The sequence below is a fragment of the Corvus cornix genome, chromosome 26 (assembly GCF_000738735.6).
Source record: "Corvus cornix cornix isolate S_Up_H32 chromosome 26, ASM73873v5, whole genome shotgun sequence".
NCBI lineage: Eukaryota > Metazoa > Chordata > Aves > Passeriformes > Corvidae > Corvus > Corvus cornix.
In genome coordinates, this window is record NC_046354.1 from 711,621 (window position 1) to 732,938 (window position 21,318).

General features: G+C 51.7%; 2 protein-coding genes across 2 annotated transcripts; one reads left to right on the top strand and one right to left on the bottom strand.

The window, feature by feature from the left end:
* The first annotated feature begins 4,732 nt into the window (after positions 1-4,732).
* Positions 4,733-9,752, top strand: LOC104692324 (guanylyl cyclase-activating protein 1). The gene is made up of 4 exons (XM_010404302.4): positions 4,733-5,165; positions 7,183-7,332; positions 7,880-7,970; positions 8,320-9,752. Exons 1-4 carry the CDS (start codon positions 4,968-4,970, stop codon positions 8,478-8,480), a joined length of 600 nt encoding a protein of 199 aa, XP_010402604.1. The 5' UTR covers positions 4,733-4,967; the 3' UTR covers positions 8,481-9,752.
* A 2,917-nt stretch (positions 9,753-12,669) lies between these two features.
* On the bottom strand, positions 12,670-19,090 carry GUCA1B (guanylate cyclase activator 1B). The gene is made up of 4 exons (XM_010404303.4): positions 18,666-19,090; positions 17,266-17,415; positions 15,489-15,603; positions 12,670-14,862 (listed from the first exon to the last, which is right to left on the bottom strand). The coding sequence occupies exons 1-4, from the start codon at positions 18,867-18,869 to the stop codon at positions 14,735-14,737; spliced, it is 597 nt and encodes a 198-aa protein (XP_010402605.1). The 5' UTR covers positions 18,870-19,090; the 3' UTR covers positions 12,670-14,734.
* Between the last annotated feature and the right edge of the window lie 2,228 nt (positions 19,091-21,318).

Genomic DNA, 21,318 nt, shown 5'->3' on the forward strand with positions numbered 1-21,318 from the left:
TCCAGAGAAACAGGAAAGTTGCCAGGTTTGGTGGCTTGGCTGTATTTTTAAGGAAGGATAGCTGTCAGTCCTGAGTGACTGAGGCCACACAGCTAAAGGGACTGGTGGGCTGGGCTGGGCTGGGCACAAAGCTCAGGAAGGCACTTGGAAGATCTCCAGCAGATTTTATGGCATAGAAATTGCCATGTGAGCACTGCTGTGATGTAACACTCCGCAGTGTGAGGCTGCCTTTGATCCCAACGGGGGTAAACACCCCAGAACAATCTGCTTTTGCATCAGGGTGAGGAGCTGCACCTTCAGCTGTGGATCGTTCCTGCTGCACTCACAGGTGTGAGAAGGGTTTCCACAGTGAGGGCAGCACTGGCTGGACCTGGAGCAGGGAAGAGAAACCCTCAGGTGTGGCTGCAGAGCAGCAAACGGCTCTCATGGACAGCGAACCAGCTCGTGCCAATGACGACAGGGGCAGCTGGGGGTGGCAGGGCCAGCAGAGCGTCCTGCAGAGCCCGGCCGTGCTCCAGGCAGCAGAGGTGGGTCCCAGGAGAGGGTAAATCCTGGTCCCCATGGCTGAGCCCCTGCACCCTCTGCCCCACTCAGCCCAGGCACCCCTGTGACATCCAGCACCCTGTGCCACCCCCACGGTCACAACGGCCCCTGTGCTCACAATGACCCCGACGGCCCTGACAACCAGCCCTGCCCACGCTGGCAGGGCCGCCTCCTGCTTCACCCCCGACAGACCCACACTCCAGGGCCTCCATCACCGAGAAAACCTCACAGGTGGGTGTCCCAGGCTCACAGCTTGGCAGGAGGGACATGTCTCACCATGTCCCCTTCCTGTGAGCTGAAGATCCTTGCCCTGAGGATGACCAGCACGACAAGGTCCCAGTGATGTCAGCGTGATGCTTCATCCCATCCCTGCTGCGCAAATCCCGCTGCTGCTGTCAGCCGGCTTTGCCCCCGTGGTGCCGAGAGCTCAGAGCAAACCACACGTGGTAGTCCTGGGATGGCTCCTGGGATGGCTCCTGGGATGGCCCCAGGGGGACAGGTGAGGAGCTGCCGGCGTGGGGACAGTCCCTGAGCAGGGACAGGATGGGCTCCTGCAGCTGCCCAGGGAAGTCCTGCCCGGGGAGCACCACTGAGCCCTTCCTGCCTCCCTGATCACTGAACCAGCCTTTCCCTCTGACCCACCTGTGGGATTTGCTCTGACAGACATCAGACAGTTTGGAAGGGATTAGGGATCTGTCTGCATAGGAATGGGTGCAATAGGATTATGTGGGACTCTTCATTCAGGCACGGAGCGCTGGCAATGCCATAAATAGCACTGGGACCTTAAGCTGGTGCTTCCCTCCACGGCAGGGATCACGCAAGCAGGCGCATTCACCCGGGCAGGGAGGATGTTCCTGCAAACCTTCAGGTGCCCCAGAGGACAAGCAGGAACCGGGGGCAGCCGAGCCCCATGGCAGGAGCAGAGCCCAAAGCTCAGCACGCCCTGGCTCAGTCTCTGCCTGTCACTGGAATGACTGTCGGGGCTCCAGCGCCCAGCGAGGCTTGCTCATCTTAAAGGCATCTACATGACTTAGCAATTGGGTTGCCAAGGCAGCTCCAGCCTCCCCTCCACGCCCCAAATACAGGGGATTAATGCCTTTAGTGCTCCTGCTGGGTGGGTGCAGAGGCAGCAGCACAGTCGTGTGTGTACTTGTCTCTTCCAAAGTGAGAATGGCCGGGAGCTACCAGTGCACACGTGTGTGAAAACAGCAGTTTCTGAACAGTCTAAGTCCAGAGCAGGGGTACACAAACCTCACTGAAATGGCAGTGGTGGTATAAAATCTGCTTTTCAGGAGTCAAAATCCCATTAATTACCCCTGGGGAAAAATGGACTGAGGTTTCCTTGCAGCAGCAACTGCTGAAATAGCCCCTGGGTGCTGAGGTCCCGCCTTCCAGGCTGCCCCTGGGGAAATGAGTGACAAAAAGAGATGGTGAACCTGTAGGGATCTGGTGATTCCCCTCAGAGGCTTTAAGGAGATTTCTAAACAATTTGTGGGCATTCCCCTCCTAATAGGTTTAGGAGTCAGGGAGCAGAAATAGCACCGGGTACGTCACGGAAAGCAGGAAACCTCTTTACAAGGTTAAAAATAAGCAAACAGCAAAGTGTTTATTTAGGACAGGCAGGAGTAGAGCCGCTTATTGCTGAGGGAAGAGCCAGTTTCCATTCGCACAGAGATGTCGTCAGTGAAAACAAGATACCTGAGTCATGCTTAGGTAACAGCAGCAGAAATATCTCTGCCATCAAGCACAGCCCTGCAGCAGCCATGGGTCACAGGTGACCCCATGTGTGTCCTGGGGCTCATGTCCACCCCCCTCCTCTGCAAAGGGTTCTTGCAAATGCTCAGGCCAAACGGGCTCTTGCCCTGCGCGGGACCATCACATTTCTGGGGGAAAAACCTGCTTGGAGATCCACTGAGAGCAATTCCCAGAGCAGGAGGAGGCTCTGGGAGGAGGGTGGCGTGAGGTCCCTGCAGAGGCACCCAGAGCTGCTGAGCTGATGCTCCAAAGGACAGTGTCAGGCTCTGCCACCACTGCTGCATCCTCCTGCGTCAGATTGTGTTGAAGCATTTTCAAGGCAGGTTTGCCATGGCTGTGCTTTGGTGACAGCTTTACCAGGAGCGTGTGCTGCTGGCATTTATCACTGTTGTAACTAAGAGTCAAGAGACAAGCAAGTCCTTTGTGCCTCATCATTTGTCTTTCTCAGCATTTGTCTAAAGTCACTTCCATATTTCCAGGACATCATTTGAGTTTAAACTCCCTTTCTCTTTAAGCAGCACCACCTCAGATTTTTGGCTTAGGATGTGTAACCCGCTGACACCTCAGTACTTACACTGCCCCCACTGCCCTTGCAGGAGCTTCCCAGGCTCTCCTGGTGGGGATGGTGAAGGGTGGGGGCAATTGCCACACATTTTTCTGGATCTTTTGCTCCACAGGTGGCTAAAACACCAGAAGCCCCTGGCAAAGACCACACAAGACCCGAGGGAATGGAGAAGGCCAAAGCAATGCCAGAGGTCACCAACACACCTCCCATGCCGAGGAACCGACCGCCTCCAGCTCCTCCTCTGGGCTCTCGCTTTGTCCCGTTTGTTGCCCACACCGGGGACCGTCCCCTCGGCTCCTTCGACTTCGTCTTCTACCGCCCAGAGTGCTCCACCTCCCTGGCCCCCTTCTGCACCATGCAGAAGCCCTTCTGCGGGGCCCGCTTCCAGGAGGGCACCGACCACTGCCGGAGGAAGATCGACGTGGAGAACGCCAACATCATGAAGTGGAGATCCATGCACGGCAGAAAACCATAGCTGAGAGCAGCAGAGCCCAGGCAATAAAGCACTGAAACAGCAGCTGGCGTGACCTCAACGTCCCAGCAGTGTGTGAGCTACGGCCAGCAGCGAGCACTGCGCCGAGGGATGGGTGGGGACGCTGGGCCACTGCTCCCCAGAAAAATATGCAGTGTGGATTTTGCTCTAAAAACCTTGTCCAACTTGTCCTGCCATTTATTGCCCGCTGCACTGGGTGTCACAGCACAGGGCACTGAGTGAGTGAGTGGCCACCCAGCCCAGCTCCTCTGGCCTCGGCACAGGCTGGGCTGGAGCTCAGGGCATCACTGAAGGTTCACCTTGCACAACAGGGGCCTGGCGGCGAGCACAGAATTAGCACATCCAATTAGTGCTCCTCAGCTTAATTCCTTTTCCATAGGTGTTTTATGATTGTGTAATGCTGCTTTTTTTAGTAGAGTTATTCCTAATTTACTTTGGTGCAGAAGCAACACTGGGCTCTTTTACTTGTTAGGTAACTACAGTTGTCAGGTATAAACTATGTGTTACGGATAAACTCTCTGTGGGAGAGACCCAGGAGTCACATCCATTAATTTCTAGCCAAGGACCTGGCCCATGATGCTTTCTGGGGATATTTTATTCCTGAGTCCTTCTCAGAATGCTGCGTGTCAAAGTGAAAACAGCATTGGATTTGGCTGTATTGACATGGAGAATTTTTCATGGTAACCCATCGTCAGTGAAAATTGAATCTGCATTTAACTCCACTGGTGTGAGCTGAGTTTGTAACACAGCAGCCAGGACACACTCCTGGGATGAGCAGAGTGCGGGACAACTTTGAGGAAAAACCACTCAATTAGCAGGGCCAAGACTGGACACGGGACCCTGTAGCTGGGGGGAGAGGGCCCTTCCCATCCCTGCTGTCTGCAATTAAAGCACTTAAACCTTTACGATTCAAAGCAATTATGTTTCTATATTTGACTCCTCACCCCAAATTCACCCTCCTGGTCACCCCTTCCAGGACTGAAGTGGCGCTTCTCCCTCCCTGAATTCCAGGCTCTAGAGCCCCTCTGGAATCCTCTGGCAGAGTGAGGTGAAGGGAAAGCAAAAAGCAGTAACAGCACAGAGGATCCAGTGTGGTTTTCTCTCTTTCTTCTTACTCTGGTGCTGGTGCAAAAGTTGTTGCTCATGTGACACCAGCCCCCCCCAACTGATAAATGAAGTGGATTAAGAGATTAGCTCATCACAGAGAAAATTCCACCCTCCTAATCTTCTGCTGGGCCTGTAATCTGCAAGACTTCCCCATTTTACCTCTTTTCTATTTTAACCCTGACCTCTTAATGCCTGGCAGGAGCCCACCACCCCCCCCTGAGCCTCATTGGCTGGGGAGGGATTTGCTGGGTACTTAAATGTCACCTTCCCATCCAAAGGGAGTTCTGTGCTTTCGGGTTTTCCCAGGAAGACGAGTCTCCCGTGTCCATCACCACCACGGAACCTGTACAGCACCAGGCACTTCGGGCTTTCCTGATGCTCTGACCCCTGCAGTGCTGGGGACGTCTGGACTTTGAAGGCAAGAAGCAGAATTGTGAAATTTTTTTCCTAAATTTCACAAACCCTCCATTTTCAGCTGCAAAGGGACCAGCACTTGGTGTGGAGATGGGGAACATGGACGGGAAAACCGTGGAGGAGCTGAGCACCACCGAGTGCCACCAGTGGTACAAGAAGTTCATGACGGAGTGTCCTTCTGGCCAGCTCACCCTCTATGAGTTCAAACAGTTTTTTGGCTTGAAAAACCTGAGTCCAGCAGCGAACAAATACGTTGAGCAAATGTTTGAGACATTTGACTTTAATAAGGTAAATATTGTCCTTCCCACTCGGCTGCGCAGGGATCGGCCGTGTCTGCGCCCTGGGATCCCGTGTGCTGGGGCTGGGTGGGTGTGAGAGAGAAATGGTTCTGACTATGTACAGCCTGATTTACTGTGGCCTCATAAATTGTAGAATCAGTTCTGGAACGTGAAAAATGCCAGGAAAAGCTCTTCACCCACTGCCTGCTCTGCGAAAACACAGAGACACCTCCCAGAACTGATATTTTCCTTTTAAAACAGTGGGGTTTTATCTGGCAGTCTTTGATCCCTTTAAAATGAAGTGCCCTTTAATCCTTAAACACTGGATGTTGTGACAGTAAGGACTCAGTGGTGTGAGGACAAGGGCTGCATTCATGCAGGGACAGCACGAGCCACCGTCCGCAGAACAGATCGGGGCTGTTTGCGTTGTTTGAAGCTGTAAATGGATTGCAGTGGGATTGATTTTATTCCATGTGCTCCCTGCCATGGGATAAGGAGCTCGGGCTCCCTGTGGAGAGGCTTTGTGCTGGACCCCTGGGGCGGGGCAGTCCTGGAGCAGGTATTTGGGAAGGCAGTCCCAGAGCAGGTATTTGGGAATGCTGCTCCCCCAGCTCGGGAGCTGTGCCAGGGAAGCAGATGGACGCTGTGTCTCCAACAGGAAACAGCATCCTCCTCTACTTGTAAATGATGTGAAATTGCACCTCCTGAGCGATGAGGAATTTATTTTATGGCAACCCAAAGGGCTTAGTGGTATTAATCCCATTGACAAAAATGCAAATCAGGCCCTAAATCCTTCAGGTGTTTGGTTTGTGCCTTGGCCTTTACCTTGCTCACTGCCCTGTGCTTGAATGCACTCCTGAAAAGGGAATTGATGCACAGGAAATCCTGCTGGGAAAGGGGCTTAGTAGCTATTTATACCTAATCTGGCTCCGGCAGCAGCGGGATAAAGCAGATGATCTCCTCTGGAACCGGCCCTGGCCCTGCAGGGCCGTGGCTTTGTTCACTGACAAAATCCTGGCTTATGCTCTGCCCCTGGTTTGTAGCGGGAATCACGGAATCATTAAGGCTGGAAAGGGCCTCTAAGATCATTGAATGCAGCTGCTAAGCCAGCTCTGCCGGGTTCACCACTGAGCCGTGTCCCCAGTGCCACATCCACACGGCTTTTGAGCACTTCCAGGAAGTGCCACAAGCCACAGCAAGAACCATTTCCCTTCAAAGTTCCATGGAACGCTCTGTGGTGGGCAGGAGGCATTTCAGCAACCTTCTGGAAGCTGTGAGCATCACGGGCAGTGTCTGGGGGAAGTTTGGTGGCCTGTGAGCTCATCCCAGCAGCTTTGCAGTGGTGCCACCACCCTGGGTCCAGCTGGACGTCTCAAACACCGTGGTGTGAGCTGGGTGGGCAAACACCCAGCAGGAAAGTCAAAGATAAAAGTGTTTGTGCTTTGGACGTGACCAAACGTGGAGCAGGTACAGAAATGGCACAAGGACAGAGAAACACCTTCCCAGCCCGAGATGTCAGCAGCGTGCTGGGGTGACTCCTGATTTTACTCCTCTCCTGGAAATGAGACCCCCTTGCAGGAGCAAGGAGCTGTAGGTGTGTGCAGGCAGGACGAGGTTGGGTAACGTATCAGGGTTCATCTACATGAACCTCTCTGACCTCTGAATTACCACTGCTTTGGGCTGGTAATTAATGCCTCGCATGTGTTAATTCCCTGAGCACAGCCCAGCTCTCAGTCCCCAAGCCAGGTCCACCCACCCAGTGCCTTCCCAACCTGTAACGGTCCAAGGTGGACCTGATGATCTTAGAGGCCTTTCCCAGCCTTAACGATTCTGTAATTCTATGATTCTACGACATGTCTGTGCAGATTAGGTGGAACCTTGGCTTTAACCACTGTGCTCCACAAGCCCCTGGTCTCAGGGCGGAGGGAGCAGCTCCAGAGGGGACTTCCAAAAGTGACCAGGAAAATCACTTACTGCCTGCCTCTCTGCTTCTAATCTCACCATAGCTTCTAAACTTCTGCTTTTAGGACGGCTACATAGATTTTATGGAATATGTGGCAGCTCTGAGCCTGGTGCTGAAGGGGAAGGTGGATCAGAAGCTGAGGTGGTATTTCAAGCTCTACGACGTGGACGGGAATGGCTGCATTGACCGGGCTGAGCTGCTGAACATCATCAAAGTGAGTGGGCTCAGCTTTTCCATTCCTGCCACAGATGGGCACTGGGTGCAGGGAGACAGGGAGGCTGTGACAGGAGCTCCCAACCCCGTGAATTCCATGGTGGATTAGCAGACACTGCCCAAACCTGCTGCCTCTCCTCTGCCAGTGCTCCCAGCGGGTGCCTCCTCGGCTGGACCTGCCTCCCACGCCCCCTCGGACACCCAGCAGCCCCTTGTCCTCTCCTGGCAGGCTGCTTAATGCTGTTCACTGCAACTGGGGCTGAGATAAGCACTTGAATTTAATCTAAGAGTTTTCAGAGGTGACCGGCTCCTGGCTTATGCCAGCACACCCACTAAATCTTGTAAAGCATTGATCGCCTTTTTAGGTGATTTTAATCTCCAGTTTTTTAGACAGAACTTATTCCTTTCAAAGCCTAACTGCCTGAAAACAAGTTTTAGCCCTGAAAAAGAGTTTGGCCTTTCATGTCTGGTCACTTGGCGACTTGTTCTGATGGACACACAAACCTGCAGAGCACTCAGTAACTCCCTGTGCCCCTCGCTCCCTCCAGGCCATTCGATCCATCAACCGCTGCAACGAGACGATGACGGCGGAGGAGTTCACAGACATGGTGTTTAACAAAATCGACATAAATGGAGATGGTGAGGACCTTCCCTGGGCAGTGCCACTGCTCCTGCCTTCCCCCTTACCTGCACTCCAGGCTGCCAGAACAACTCCTGCTGCTGGATGTCCCAAAACACCAGGACAGGGAGAGCTGGCAGAGGGGGGCTCCCTGTGAAGGTTGAGCTCCCCCTCCCCTCTGGGCTGCCCGAGGGGACACCGCCCACTTCTCCTCCTGGGTGGGGATCTGTGGTGGCATTTGGGGTACAATACACAGCGCTGAGACCCCAATTTCAGGGTCTGTACCTGTCCTGGGGGCAGCTGCGAGGGCGGCGTGGGGAGGAGCGAGGCTGCGGGGTTTGACAGAGCTGTTGTGACCGTGCTCTGCAGGTGAGCTGTCCCTGGAGGAGTTCATGGAGGGCGTGCAGAAGGATGAGATGCTTCTGGACATCCTCACGCGCAGCCTGGACCTGACACACATCGTGCGGATGATCCAGAACGACGGCAAGAACCCGCACGAGGGGGAGCAGGATGCCCAGGCTGCCCAGTAGCTCCTGGGATGCTTTCCCTTCGCCTCCCCCCTGGCACTGTCACCTCGGATCGGGCTGTGGAGCTGGGAGCTCCCACTGACAGACACTGGGAGCAGGATCTGCCTGGGCAGCGAGAGGAGAGGCCTCTGCAAGGAGGGGGTGCAGAGCTGGGCTCCTCTCACACGGCTCTGGGATGGCCTTGGGGCCTCTGGACGCTGCTGCTGAGCTCAGAGGGGGCACAGCTGGGGCCCCCCAGGCAGGGGAGCAGCACGAGGCTGTGCAGGTCAAGAATGCACCGAGAGCACCCCACAATTCCCACTGAGGCTGTGGCCAACAGCTCCTCGAGGGGGTCCAACCCCTGGGCTGCCCAGGACTTGGCCCCAGTGAGAGGGGTCCTGGAAAAGCAGATCTAAACCTTCTCCTTCCATTTCTATTTCCAGAGCAAGCAATCACTGGTTTTGGTCACTCCTTCCTTCACTTGTTATTATTTGGTCAGCAGTGATTAGTGATAATGCGAGTTAAAACATTTATGAGCTAGAAAAAGGGGAGGGGTGAATGCAGTGGCTTTTCTCTGTTCAAAAGCATTAAAAACATCGAATGGTGCCTTTTTTAAAGAACCCCCTGAAGTGTACGGGAATGTGTCTCCCTGAAGCATCTGGAAGGAAGGAAGCGCTCCCAGATAAGCAGAATCAGCAGTGCAGTAACCCGAGAGGGAGGAGCGCTGTAGGACTATTCCCGCACCTTTCACCACCTGGATAAGGAGCTCCAGGAGGTTTTGGCTCCCATGTCTGCGTGGGCTTTGAAGGGGGAGCTGCTAGAGAGGGGTGAGGCTCAGCTCTGAGCGCCCACAGTAGCTGAGGACTCCTGAGCAGGCCCTGGGGCCCAGCACCTCCAGGGTGGGATCACGGCCAGCCCCCACAGAGCCCAGAGCCAGCTCCTCCCTGGAGCCCGCGGGCAGAGCGGCCTCGTGCCCCAGGCCGGGGCTGCCCAGGACCCCGACACGCACAAGGGCGGCTGCGGGAGCGCAGCCTCGCCCCAAACCATCCCTGAGCTGAGCTGGGAAGAGGTTCCTCACCAACCAGAGCAGTCCCAGGCGTGGTGAGGCAACACAGGACACCAGGAAGGATTTCTTGCCCAGCTGAGAGTTTTGCTATTTAGCACTGGGTGTTTGCAATTCACAAGCAGCTTTCTGACCATTTTTCCTGTGCATCTTTTTCATTTGACAGAGTTTTACCTGGAAGCTTTTGTACTTCCAGTCCTACAGTGAACCAATAAAGGTGTTTTACAATATTATTTCAGGTCGTGCTTCTTCTCTCTTCCAATCAATCCTTCTCTTTCCAGCAGGACAGATTAAGTGGCTCACACAAGTACAGAAACTGCTCTGGGGTTGTTCTCAGGCTCACAAACCACCCTGGACAGGAGCCCTGGATGGGCCAACTTGTCCACTCACGGCAGTGCAAGAGGGAGCAACTGCAACCCCTCATTAGAGGTGGGCTGAGCTGTTTACTCAGAGTGTAACTCTTCTTCTTGCAGCAAAACCAACTCCCCCACAAATGACCAGCACAAAACTCAGAGTCCTTTGGCTTTGCACCAGCACGAGGAGGGAGCTGAGCTCAGCGTGGGCTTTCTGAGCAGCCTCCCTGGGCAGAGACGCCTCTCCTCTGCCCCCCGGGAGCAGCAAGAAGCAGCTCTGAGCAGCCAGGTTTCTATTTATAAAGCCAAAGTTGTTCTAAAAGGGCTGTCTCAGAACTGCCCTCAGGCAAAAAGCACCTTTCAAACCTCAGCGTCTCTCTCCAAAGGATGTTTTTTCAGCCTCTAAGAGAGCAAATATGAAATAATTAAAAACTAATACGATGAGTGTCTCGGCCTTAACTCATGCATAATTAATTTATTTCAAAATCCTGATGGCTGCTGAGGTGCCTCGGGCACGCTGCTCACCCCTGTGCCAGCGCCCCGCAGCGGGGAGGCAGCACGGGCTCTGCTGAGCATGGGGGGAATTTTTGGGAGCTGCCCTCAGCCTGATCCCCTGATGGGTGATTCTCGCTGATATCCCATCCCAATCCCCGCTTCCTGTCGCCCCTGTCCCCATCCCCGTCCCATCCCCGTCCCCATCCCTGTCCCATCCCTGTCCCATTCCGATCCCCATCCCATCCCTGTCCCATCCTCATCCCATCCCCGTCCCATCCCCATCCCTGTCCCATCCCCGTCCCATCCCATCCCTGTCCCATCCTCATCCCATCCCCCGTCCCATCCCCATCCCTGTCCCCATCCCTGTCCCATCCCTGTCCCATCCCCGTCCCATCCCCGTCCCATCCCTGTCCCATCCCCGTCCCATCCCTGTCCCATCCCTGTCCCCATCCCCGTCCCATCCCTGTCCCATCCCCGTCCCCTCCCCTTCCCGGTTTTTGGGACCCCTTTTGTCCCCCCGCGCTCCCGCCGTGTCCGCCCGTCCCGCAGCGCCTTCTGCCGGCCCCGCCGGGAACAGCGGGAACGCGCCGGGCTCGGCCGCACGGACCCCAAACCCGAGGGGATCCCACAAACGGGCGGCGGCAAAAACATCCCCGAGTGCATCCCCGGGGGTGCCCGAGAGGCACAGAAGTGCCACAAACCCGATTCTCGGCCAGACGCTTCCCAAGCCCCTTTTCCGCAGGTTTTGGCTGCTCTGCCGGAGCTCCGGCGCTCCCGCAGCACTCCTGCAGCACTCCTCAGATCCCAGAATATCCCCTAAATGCAGGATCTTTAAGGGTGATGCCCTTGAGACACTTTCTAAACTTCTGAGGTGCACTTAACTTTGAAGAAAAGAAAGAAGAGAAAGAAGAGAAAGGGAAGGAGAAGGAAGAATAGTAAGGAAAGGAAAAGGAAGGACAGTAAGGGAAAGAAAGAAAAGGAAAGAAAGAAAAGGAAAGAAAGGAAGGAAAGGCAGGCACGAGGGCAGGAAGGAAAGAAAGGAAGAAAAATAAAGAAGGAAAGGGAGGAAAAGAAGGAAAGGGAGGAAAGGAAGAAAAGGAATTTTGCCATGGCACAGCTGAGCACAGGCACTGCAAGAAAACCACTGAGACCACAGTCAGTCCCTGCAGTGACCAGCACGGGGCTGAGGAGGTCACTCCGGCTTCCCACAGGAGATTTTCAAAGGGAACTTGGCCACGGGTGCTTCGGGAGTGACCTGGACACAAACCTTACCCCGGGCAGCCCCGAGTCCCGGGGGAGCCGCCGCTGCCCAAACCTCGGCTGCACACGGAGCACGGCCGAGCCCAGAGCGGGTGCGAGGATCCTCCCTCCTCCTCCTCAGCCTTTCATTGCTGCTGCTCAGCGCCTTCTCCAGGGATGCATCTCCCAGAGAGTTTTAGGATGTGATGCCTCCTTGGCTCCTGCTCCCTCTTCCCTTCAACAACAGCCTCAGCTCCACTTTCCAACCTGATCCTTCCACCTTGAGTCCTGCCCAGCTGCAGGGACATCAAACCCGGGAGCAGATGGTAGCCCGGAAAAATCACACGGCATTTGTCTTTTCCAAGCCATCCTGTTTCCCAATTTAGAGCAGAAAGAAATCCAATCAGTCAAATCCAATTCAAGCTGGGCCTAAATCTGGAAAACCGATTATGCAAAATGCCTGACATCAGTGCTTGATGTGAATGTTGAATGGAGTTTGGGAGGACTCAGGGTGTTTATACCCAGGGATTTAAAAATAGCACTAAGGCCAAAGCACCTTTGATTTCTTGACAAAAGATTACAATTGATAAGAGGAACAATTTTCCATTGGGTTATGCCAGCTCTGACACAAACACATCCCCTGCACCTCCATCCCACATCTGCCCAGGCCACAGGACGTGGAACCACCCAGCTCCTGAGCCCTCAAGGGTCCTGTTTCAGTCCTGGAAGGGTTAAAAGAGAAGCGTCTGATTGCAGCAGTCAGCTCACTTTATTTAAGCACCTATTTCAAGTTCCATTGAGAAACATTATTTTTTAAATGATACTCTCATGGTTCCTGCTGTCATCACAGGAAGTTAAACAGAAGAGGCTCCTTCCCTACTCTGCCTCTGCAACAGCATCGTCATCTCTGCTTTATCTCTGCCTTATCTCTGTCTTACCCAGCTGTTCCAGCAGCTCCTCCCCTAAATTCAATATATCAGACTCACAGGCTACAGTTTCAGTCAGATACTCAGGTGCTTGCACAGATCTTCACCTAATTAACAAATAAGTACTACAAAACAAAGGTTTTTAATAAATATTTCTTTATTCAATTCCTGTTTTACAAAACTTCTACCAACATCTGTACAAGTGCTCACCAGGGGAGGGCTGCTGGCCTGGGGGTCCCCAGACAGCCCCTGCAGAGCCTGGGCTGACCGGGCGAGCAGAATTGGAGAATTTGGAGCATTTCAGTGAACCAGCAAAATGCAACTCTAGGAACTAAAGAGCCTCTCTAAAACTGTGCAAGAAGCAGAGCGTGTTACCTTGGTTGAGATGCTGAAATGTAAGGAATTCGAGATTTGTATCCTCCAATGAAAACATTTTTTTCACAAGCTGGAAAATCAATAAAAGTGAATGTTTTCATCCAGGCTCTCAAGTCAGATTTTTCTTTCAGATCTTTGGCTGATAAACTATTGACTAGAGAGAGCTTTGACCAACTGCCTCAGAGCAGCATAAAGCGTGAGTCTAATCAGCTCTGATAAGTCAGCTCACCACCAACTGGTCTGTATTTACAGAGAACTCACAGAAAGGCTGTTTCAAAGTGGAAATGTGCACGATCTGAACTCTAGCATTGATTTTGTCTTCTCCTGAACACTTCCTCATGGAATTTAAACTCTGGGTAAACTGACAAGACCACAAACCAGCAAACTAATCAGCTAATGAGAGTTCTCACAGTCCTAATTAAAGGCCACAAAAAAGGGGCTGTAAATCTTTTCATTGGTATGACCTGGCCCACTGATCCCATGGGAAAATTAAAATGAAAGAGACAAACTCATGTTATTTTCCTGGGGAGTTTTTTTCTTGTAAATGAACCAATACATCCAATAAAGTTGAACCAAAATATTGATTCAACCCAAATTCATTTTCCACACACATCTATGTAGAAACACAGGTCAGGACAGCAGAGCTCAGCCTGCAACCTGTGTAAATTTTATATCTGTGGTCGGGGGCTAAATTAAGTCCAGTGTAAAACCACTGTACTGGAATTTTTGTCACTTTTTCCATTCTTTTCAAGGCCGGTTTAGACAGGGCTTGGAGTAACCTGATGTGGCATCCCTGCTCGTTGCAGGGGGGGTGGAACTGGAGGAGTTTTAAGGTCCCTTCCAACCCAAACCATCCATGATTTATGATTCCGTGGTCCTGCCAATGGAGCAGCACAAGTCCTCTCATTGCAGAGATACTGCCAAGCAAAACTCTGCTCTTCCCTCATCTCTGCTTCCATACTAAACTTCTCCCACTGCAGTGAAAATCCTGGAGCTCCTTGAGCTCATCCACTGTTCCCAGAGCAGGAAAAGCTGTTCCAGAGCCATGATTCCCTAAGAACCAGGGGCTCAAAAGGAGCCGAGTCACACCCGTGCCATTCTGTCCTCTAAACGGGGCTGTGAAATGTCAGTGTTTGGAATCAGCACCCATCAGCCCCTCAGGCCTCGAGCAGGCAGAAGGAGCAGACTCTGGCCCCCAGGAGGGAGGGGAAGGAGTCCCTGCTCCTCCTGCCCAGCCCTCACGTTGTTTCCCTCAGCTCTGAGTGTTGTCCTGGCCACTGCTCTGATCCAATTCTCATTTTTGGTAGTTGTGTGTTGGTCTTCAGGAATCTGACATGAGCAGCAGTAAAGGCTACAAAACACACATCGAGACACCCTGAATGCCCAACACCTGCCAGAGCAGCTGTGTTGGTGTGAGCTGTTGTAACTCTGCAGCAGTGAGCGATGCCAGCACCAGTCTGCTCTGGAGACAGCACCCCTGGCTCCTTTCCTCACCTCCCAGTCCCATCTGTCACCAGCTCCAAACCCTGCTCAGGGTCTGCTGCAGGAAGCCACAAAAAGTTTGTTCCTTGGGGTGTAACCAAAAACCAGAGCTGACAAACACAGTATTGTGTACACAAAAGGACTTATTCATGGGCCAGAAATAGTCCCTGGGTACCAGCGGTGCTCAGCACGTGGGTTTTACATCGAGATGCGGCTCCTTAAACCACTCAGGTTTTCATCTGCTTGCTGAGATCGAATTAAAAAGGAAAGTCACTACCAGGCTAGAGGAAGGGTCACACTTGGGAGTCAGCATCAGGTTTTCAGCTGTGCCAAACCCGAATTTTCTCAGAACAAAGCACTCTTCCTCCTCTGCTCAGTGATCCATCCCCCAGGGTTCACATCCATTTGCAACATCTTCATCACCCACTTGTCCCTCCTGGCTCCATCAATGAACTCATCAAGAGACAACTGCCCTGTGGGTGAGGAGGGGGACACGAGATGGGCAGTCAGAACACAGAGATAAGAGACAAGGAGGAGGCAGGAAGCAATTCCAGCCATGTGTCAGATAAAATGCTAATCAGACACGACCTTACTTAATTTCCCCACCTCTGCCAGGCCAGGCAGCTAAAGACAAACCAGGGGCTGTGACCCCGGGCATTCCCACCTGCCCCATCCAACAGGAGACTCCAGATGCTGCAGGGGCTCACCCAGGCTCTTCCAGGACCGGTGCCAGTCAGGTCCTGCAAGCCCCAGTTTGACTGGAACCAGCGTCTTTACTCAGCTCTTTGTGCTGGGATTGGGACCTGCCCTCTGGTTGCTGGGGGCTGTCAGAGGATGGGATCTGAGTGACATCCAAATCCAGACAGAGCAGTGACTCCTTGGTATTTTACATTAAAATAACAATGGAAAAGATTTCACCCTGCTGCACCTTCAAAGTCACTTTTGACTGTGGAACAGAGCAGAACCAAACCCAGCATGTGCATTGTGAGTAACACAATAGAGCCAAGTGATCTCTGGGCAGCCAGGATCAGAGGCAGCCAGCCCAGCACAGGTGAGCTCTCATCAGGCAGGAATGCAATCTGTGCCATCCATCACTCACCATCCCCGTTCTCATCCACCAGCTGAAATATCCTGTCCACCACCTCCTCTGGTGTCAGCAGCGGGGTCCTGTCCTCCACGTCCGACCAACACACCCTCTTCAGCCTGTAGATGGACTGAAAGGAGTTCACAAATTAGGAAAGGGACTGGAAAATGAAAAGCAGTGAACTCCATTATCATCCCAACACTGAGAAGGTCTTTTTCAAAGGCTGTGGGTTTAACCTTTCTGGAAAGATCTGCCCCTCAACAGCCTCAGATCTAGAACAGAACCCCTGACCTTATGCCTACCCTCACTGCACGTTAATTACCTCATTTGCTCTGTGCAGCTGCTGCCCTCCTGTTTCCCTTACACATATTGGTCAGACCTCAGGGTTTCTTTGCAAAGAACAAAGCAACAGTTCCACAGACGGAAAAAATCATAAGCCTTGACTGTGATTTTTTCCTAACATCCAAAGCCAGGCACATCTGGACTAACCCAGCCCTCTCTCTGGGGAAGCTGTGCCCAGGCTGCAGATCAAACCTGTATTAGCACAGATTTTGACCCCCAGTTTCTGCTCCCCTTTGCCATGGGAAAGGGTCAGATTTTATCTACTCCTGTGGCACCACCTGTCCATCGTTACCTTTACTGCTTAGGCTGAAGGGTTTTGTCTAAAGTCTTCCCAGAGAGAGGATTAGCAGTGGCCTCACAGTTCTGGACAATTCTTGGTTGACCTCAAAACTATAATGGGTCGTGGCCCAGACAGGCTGCCCTGCTGCCACACCAGCTGCTGCAGGTGACCAGCTGCTCACCCTCCCCAGCCGGAGGCCCTGCTGTCCACAGGGGCAATTCCTGGCACTGCACTCCCCTGAGATGCTCAGATGGGTGATAAGCAGTGGTTATCACCCTGCCAGGCAGTGCTGTGCAGGGGAACCATCCCTGCGGTGCTGCAGCACAGCCACCGAGATATTTCAGCTCAGGTAAGAGCACAGGTACCTGTCCCTGGCTGCCTGCTCAGCCCCACAGCACCCTTCAGGTTGGAAAAGAGACCTTCAGGATCCTCCAATCCAACTGTTCCCCCAGCACTGCCAAGGCCACCCCTAACCCCTGTCCCCAGCTGTCACATCTACACAGCTTTTACATCCCTGCAGGGATGGTGATTCCTGTGTCACGGCTGGACAACACTTTCAGTGAAGAAATTTTTCCTGATAATCATCTAAACCTCCCCTGGTGAAACTCGAGGTGATTTCCCCTTGTTCCATCACTTGGCAGAAGACACCAGCTCCCACCCTGCCAACCAAACCATGGAGTCACTGCGAGGCCTCTTCTCACACCTCCACACCATCACTGGTTACATCCAAGGCAGGACACAGCAGAAACCCAGAAAGGCACCAGTACAAAGGAATTTCGGTGCTAATTGGTGCCTCTCAGGGTATTCTCACCAACCACCCAGCCAGGACACAGCCCCAGCAAGGGCATGGGGTGAAACCCTCCTCCCCAGGCCAGCACAGGGAACCTTGGTGCTGAGAGGTTGAAAAGAAAGGCAGAGCAGAGCTCCAGGATCTCCAGAACCCAGAGGGTGCATTTCTGGGCAGCAGCAGGGCCAGGCTGCCCACAGTGGGTACAGCAGAGCCCTCAGACACCCCAGCAGGCTCCAAACCCTTTCACCAAGGTCAGGCATTTTCACTTCATCACCATCCACAGCTGCCCTGAAACCTGATTATCACAAACCCCATACACATCATAACATTGCCAAAGAGCAGGGATTGCTTAAAAAAGTGATTGGGCAATGCCCACTTACTTCAACAATTTCCAGCAGCTCAGGTTTATCTATGCAGCCATTCCCATCCTTGTCATACACTTTGAACGTCCACCTCAGCTTGTGTTCCAGTTTTCCTCGTAAAACAAGATTCAAGGCAGCTACGTATTCCAGAAAATCAATGGTGTTATCCTGTGGCAACAGAAAAGCAGCAGCTGGATGACATTAACTGGGTAGGAAGTTGATAGAGAACTGCTTTACAGATTCCAGAAAACCTGGGTTAAAACTGCCAAAAGGATAATGCATGGGACAGGTCTTTGTCAGGCACTGTAAAGAAGGTTTGGAGCAGTTCAGGACCAGCAGCAGGCACAGCCACACCCTGTGCACCTCCTCCCCCATCCTGTCACGCACCAGCAGCCCTTAAAACCACATTCTCTGTCCTGTCAGGGAAGCTCCCATAAATTAGGAATGGGACTTCATCTTTTATGCACAGTTTGCTCTGCTACCTTTTCTGCACAGCTTTCATAACAGAATTTGGGACCCGAACCTTTCATTTTTTGCAGGAATTTGGGTTTTTACAACTTGGAATTCTGAGACAAGCCTGACCTGCCCACATCTTCCATGGCCTTTTTTAATCCTTTCTCACAAACTGACTTTTGCTGCCACTTCAATGTGATTTTGCTGCTGTTTTCAAAGGGAGCTTAAGGGAGATGAGTTGATCAGAGATGAACAACCTGAGTCCCCCTTTCCTGTATGGATACAAGGAACAAACATCCCCACACTTGGAATGTGATCGAGAGCTTCAGGAAAAAAATAATTGAACCATTTGGCAAGCGTTGCTCACCCAAGGCAGCTGAGTTCCACTCTTTGAGAACCCAAAGCATCCCAGGCTGCCCGTGGCAGCAGTGCAGGGGATGCAGGAACTGTGACTAAACCAGAAAACCCACTTCTCCCAGGTGTCTCATGACAAATACGGCAAAGGGAATCAAGACCAGAATGTCTGAATTGTTCAGCATTCCTTTCCTTCTGGAAAGCAAAGCTAAAATCAATATTTTATTACAAACCACCTGTTCTTACTTGATGCAGACACTTCCTCCGACACAGAACAAGCCTGAGTAGGACTTTCCTGCACTGTAATTTCCCCCCTATCTCAACAGAGAGATGTTTCTGCCATGTGGGAGCCTTGGCTGTTTGAGGGCGTTACAACACTGTCTCAAAGTGTGACTGCCTAAGTTAATTCAATCTTAGTCCTTTCAGGGGACATTCTGACCTTAATTTAGGTAGAGATTTGAGGAGATAATCCAGACCAGCCTGTGCTCCTTCTCCTGCCCTCGGGGGTTCCTCGCCCCCACCTCAGTCCCATGAAGGGTGGGCACAACCCAAACACCTCCCCACTGCAGAAATTGTTACACAAATACCTGTAAAACCTTCTCAGCACTTACCCCATTCTTGTCAAAAGCCCTGAACATGTTCTCCACATACTCTGCTGCTTCCTGATTATCCTGGACCCCGAAGAACCTCTTGAACTCGTGCATGAAGAGGGTCCCACTGGGACATTCCACCACAAACTTCTTATACCATTCCTGCAGCTCTGCAACATCAATCTCTCCTTGATCCTCTTCAGCATTGGTGAACTGCTGTCCCATTTTCCCCCAGAAAGCAGGATTAAAAACAGAAGGAAAAGAAGAAAAGTCCTTTGTTCTTTTTCTTCTTGCTGTCTCGTGCCTCTGTCTGATGGTAATGCTGTGTCACCTTCTCTCTTCTGTGTTTTAGTTTCTTGTTCCTCCTCCCCTGCCCAGCTCCCGGTGCTGCAGCTCCGTGTGCTCCCCAGGAGATCTGAGAGTGGCTCCTCTGCCCCGGAGCACAGAGCACTGGGCACGGATAAAAATAACTAAAGATCATTAGAAGATTCCCACCCATGAGCCCCAGAGACCTTCAGATGTTCTGAGCTGTGCCCTATTTAGAAGCAAACTCCAGGGGCTCAGTGTCTTTCTACACATTAATACCTCCATGTCAAAGAATTTGGGAGCCGAGGTTCCCTTTGCACACAACACACAGCCCCACTCTGTCCTGTAGAGTCTTCCAGAGGAAAAAAGGGATTATAGGGGAAGGAACATTTATCTTTGCAATGCTGGCTGTATTACCTGCCTGTGGGGGTTGCTCAGTGCTTCAGTGAGAGGGGGCATAGGAAAAAACAACAATCACAGAGAGGAACTCCTGAGAAAACAAACACTTCCATAAAGAAACCTGCTAATGCATTAAATTAACTGAATGTCTGCTGTAGCTGTGCTCTACAAAATGGTTGAGAGAATTAGTGGAGGCACCTGGATACAAACACACACATTCCTCTTATTGTCACATCTCCATCTTATAGCTTTAAGCTAAAAAGAACAGGAATTATGTCCATATTTTTAGAGCATATTCTTCTTATTTCCTTCCCCTTTTTGTGTCCATGGGAATTCCCCTCCTGCCTACCCTTCCCCCTGACCCTCATTTACTGGGTTGATTACAGACACCAAGTGTGGCTCTTCCTTCCCTGGACTCCTTCTGTCCAGCACCGCTCACAGCCGTGGCTCAGCCCCTCCTCTCCACATACACAGAGCCCTTTCCTTCTCCTGCAGGAGCCACCAGCTTTTCTCCACACCAAACCAGTTGCTCTGAACCCAGTCTGTGTCCGCTGGAAAGAATGACCTGAGCTATAAATGTGCCCAAGCCAGCCTGATATCTTCATTAAGAGGATTGGAGCAGCATTAATAGAAAACAATAGATTCTCCTATCCTAATGCCAAGGTCCAGATGGATTTAAGCTGCTCACTTTTTTGGAACAATTTTTGGTGTTGGTTAGGTAAGAAGAGCCTCTCTCATGGAAGAATACTGGCTAAGAACCAGGCTGAAATTTGAATTTGATACTGCAGAACAGTAGAGCAATTCATGCAGCACTGTAAGAGTGGGGTTTGCTCTGAATGCACTGACACCTGCAAGTAACCCAGCAGTGTACTATGTGCATATATATATATAAAATATATATATATACATACAGAGATTTGCAGGAGTCTAATACAACCTTACACTGTTACATGTAAGGATACCCAGGCAAGGTTTGGTTTCACTTAAAAGAAGAGCAAAGAGAGGATAGAGACAACACAGCAGAAGCCTAGAGATGGATGGGAAGGGCCAGAGAAGTTGCCAGAAAATTTAAGACTGTTCTATTTAAATTAAAGCATTTTTATATAATAATATTCTTGTCTATCCTCGCGCCCAGAAGAATGCAACACAGTTAATGAACTCAACCCTTCCCTTTGGAAATGCTTCAGCTGAATTTCACCTCTGACTTGGAGATGCCTCGTCCACAACAGAGCAGCTCAAGGGCTGGCTCATCAGAAAAATAACAGTAAATCCATCCCCCCCCGTTTTTCTCTTCATAGAGCTACTGGAAAGAAGTCTTTGGTAGCCACAGTCACGTTTATAAATTATTTTATATAATTTTTGGAATTATCTTTCCTGGTGAGGCCAGGAGTTCTCCTGGGGTCTCAAACAGCCCCAGGCCACAGAGGTGCTGCCAGGACAGCGGTGGGGAGGATCCATTCCCTTTTCCTGCAGCACAGCTGGGGAGTTTGGGATGTGCTGGGGTGAAGCCTCTCCACCATTTTGTGCAGCTCTCCTGCACGGAGCTGCCTGCGGAATGCGAGTGCTGAGAGCGCACAGCAAGACTCCACATGCCCAGGACATTGTCTTGACTCATTGCATAATTTTGTTTTGCCTTATGGGAACTTGGTGCTCTGTTCCCAGGAGAGAAAATGGTTCCTCTTTGTTTTGATGACTGCAATCTTCTCCAGCCAGGAACAAAGGGCTGCAAGAGACCTGGAGTACAAAGCCCAGCTGCTGCTATTGCAGGTTTCATGGCATACAATTGTGTTGATAAAATAGTGATATTAATTTGGCACTGAAATAAAGTAAATCCCATAGCTCCTGGTATGAAAATTCCTCTGCATGTCCTCTGTGTGCTCTGCAGACTGCACTGAGAGAGCTGCTGTCTCTCAGCCAGCAGGATGTCACTTAATAAGGCACAGTTTATCAGTCAAATTACTTCTTACTT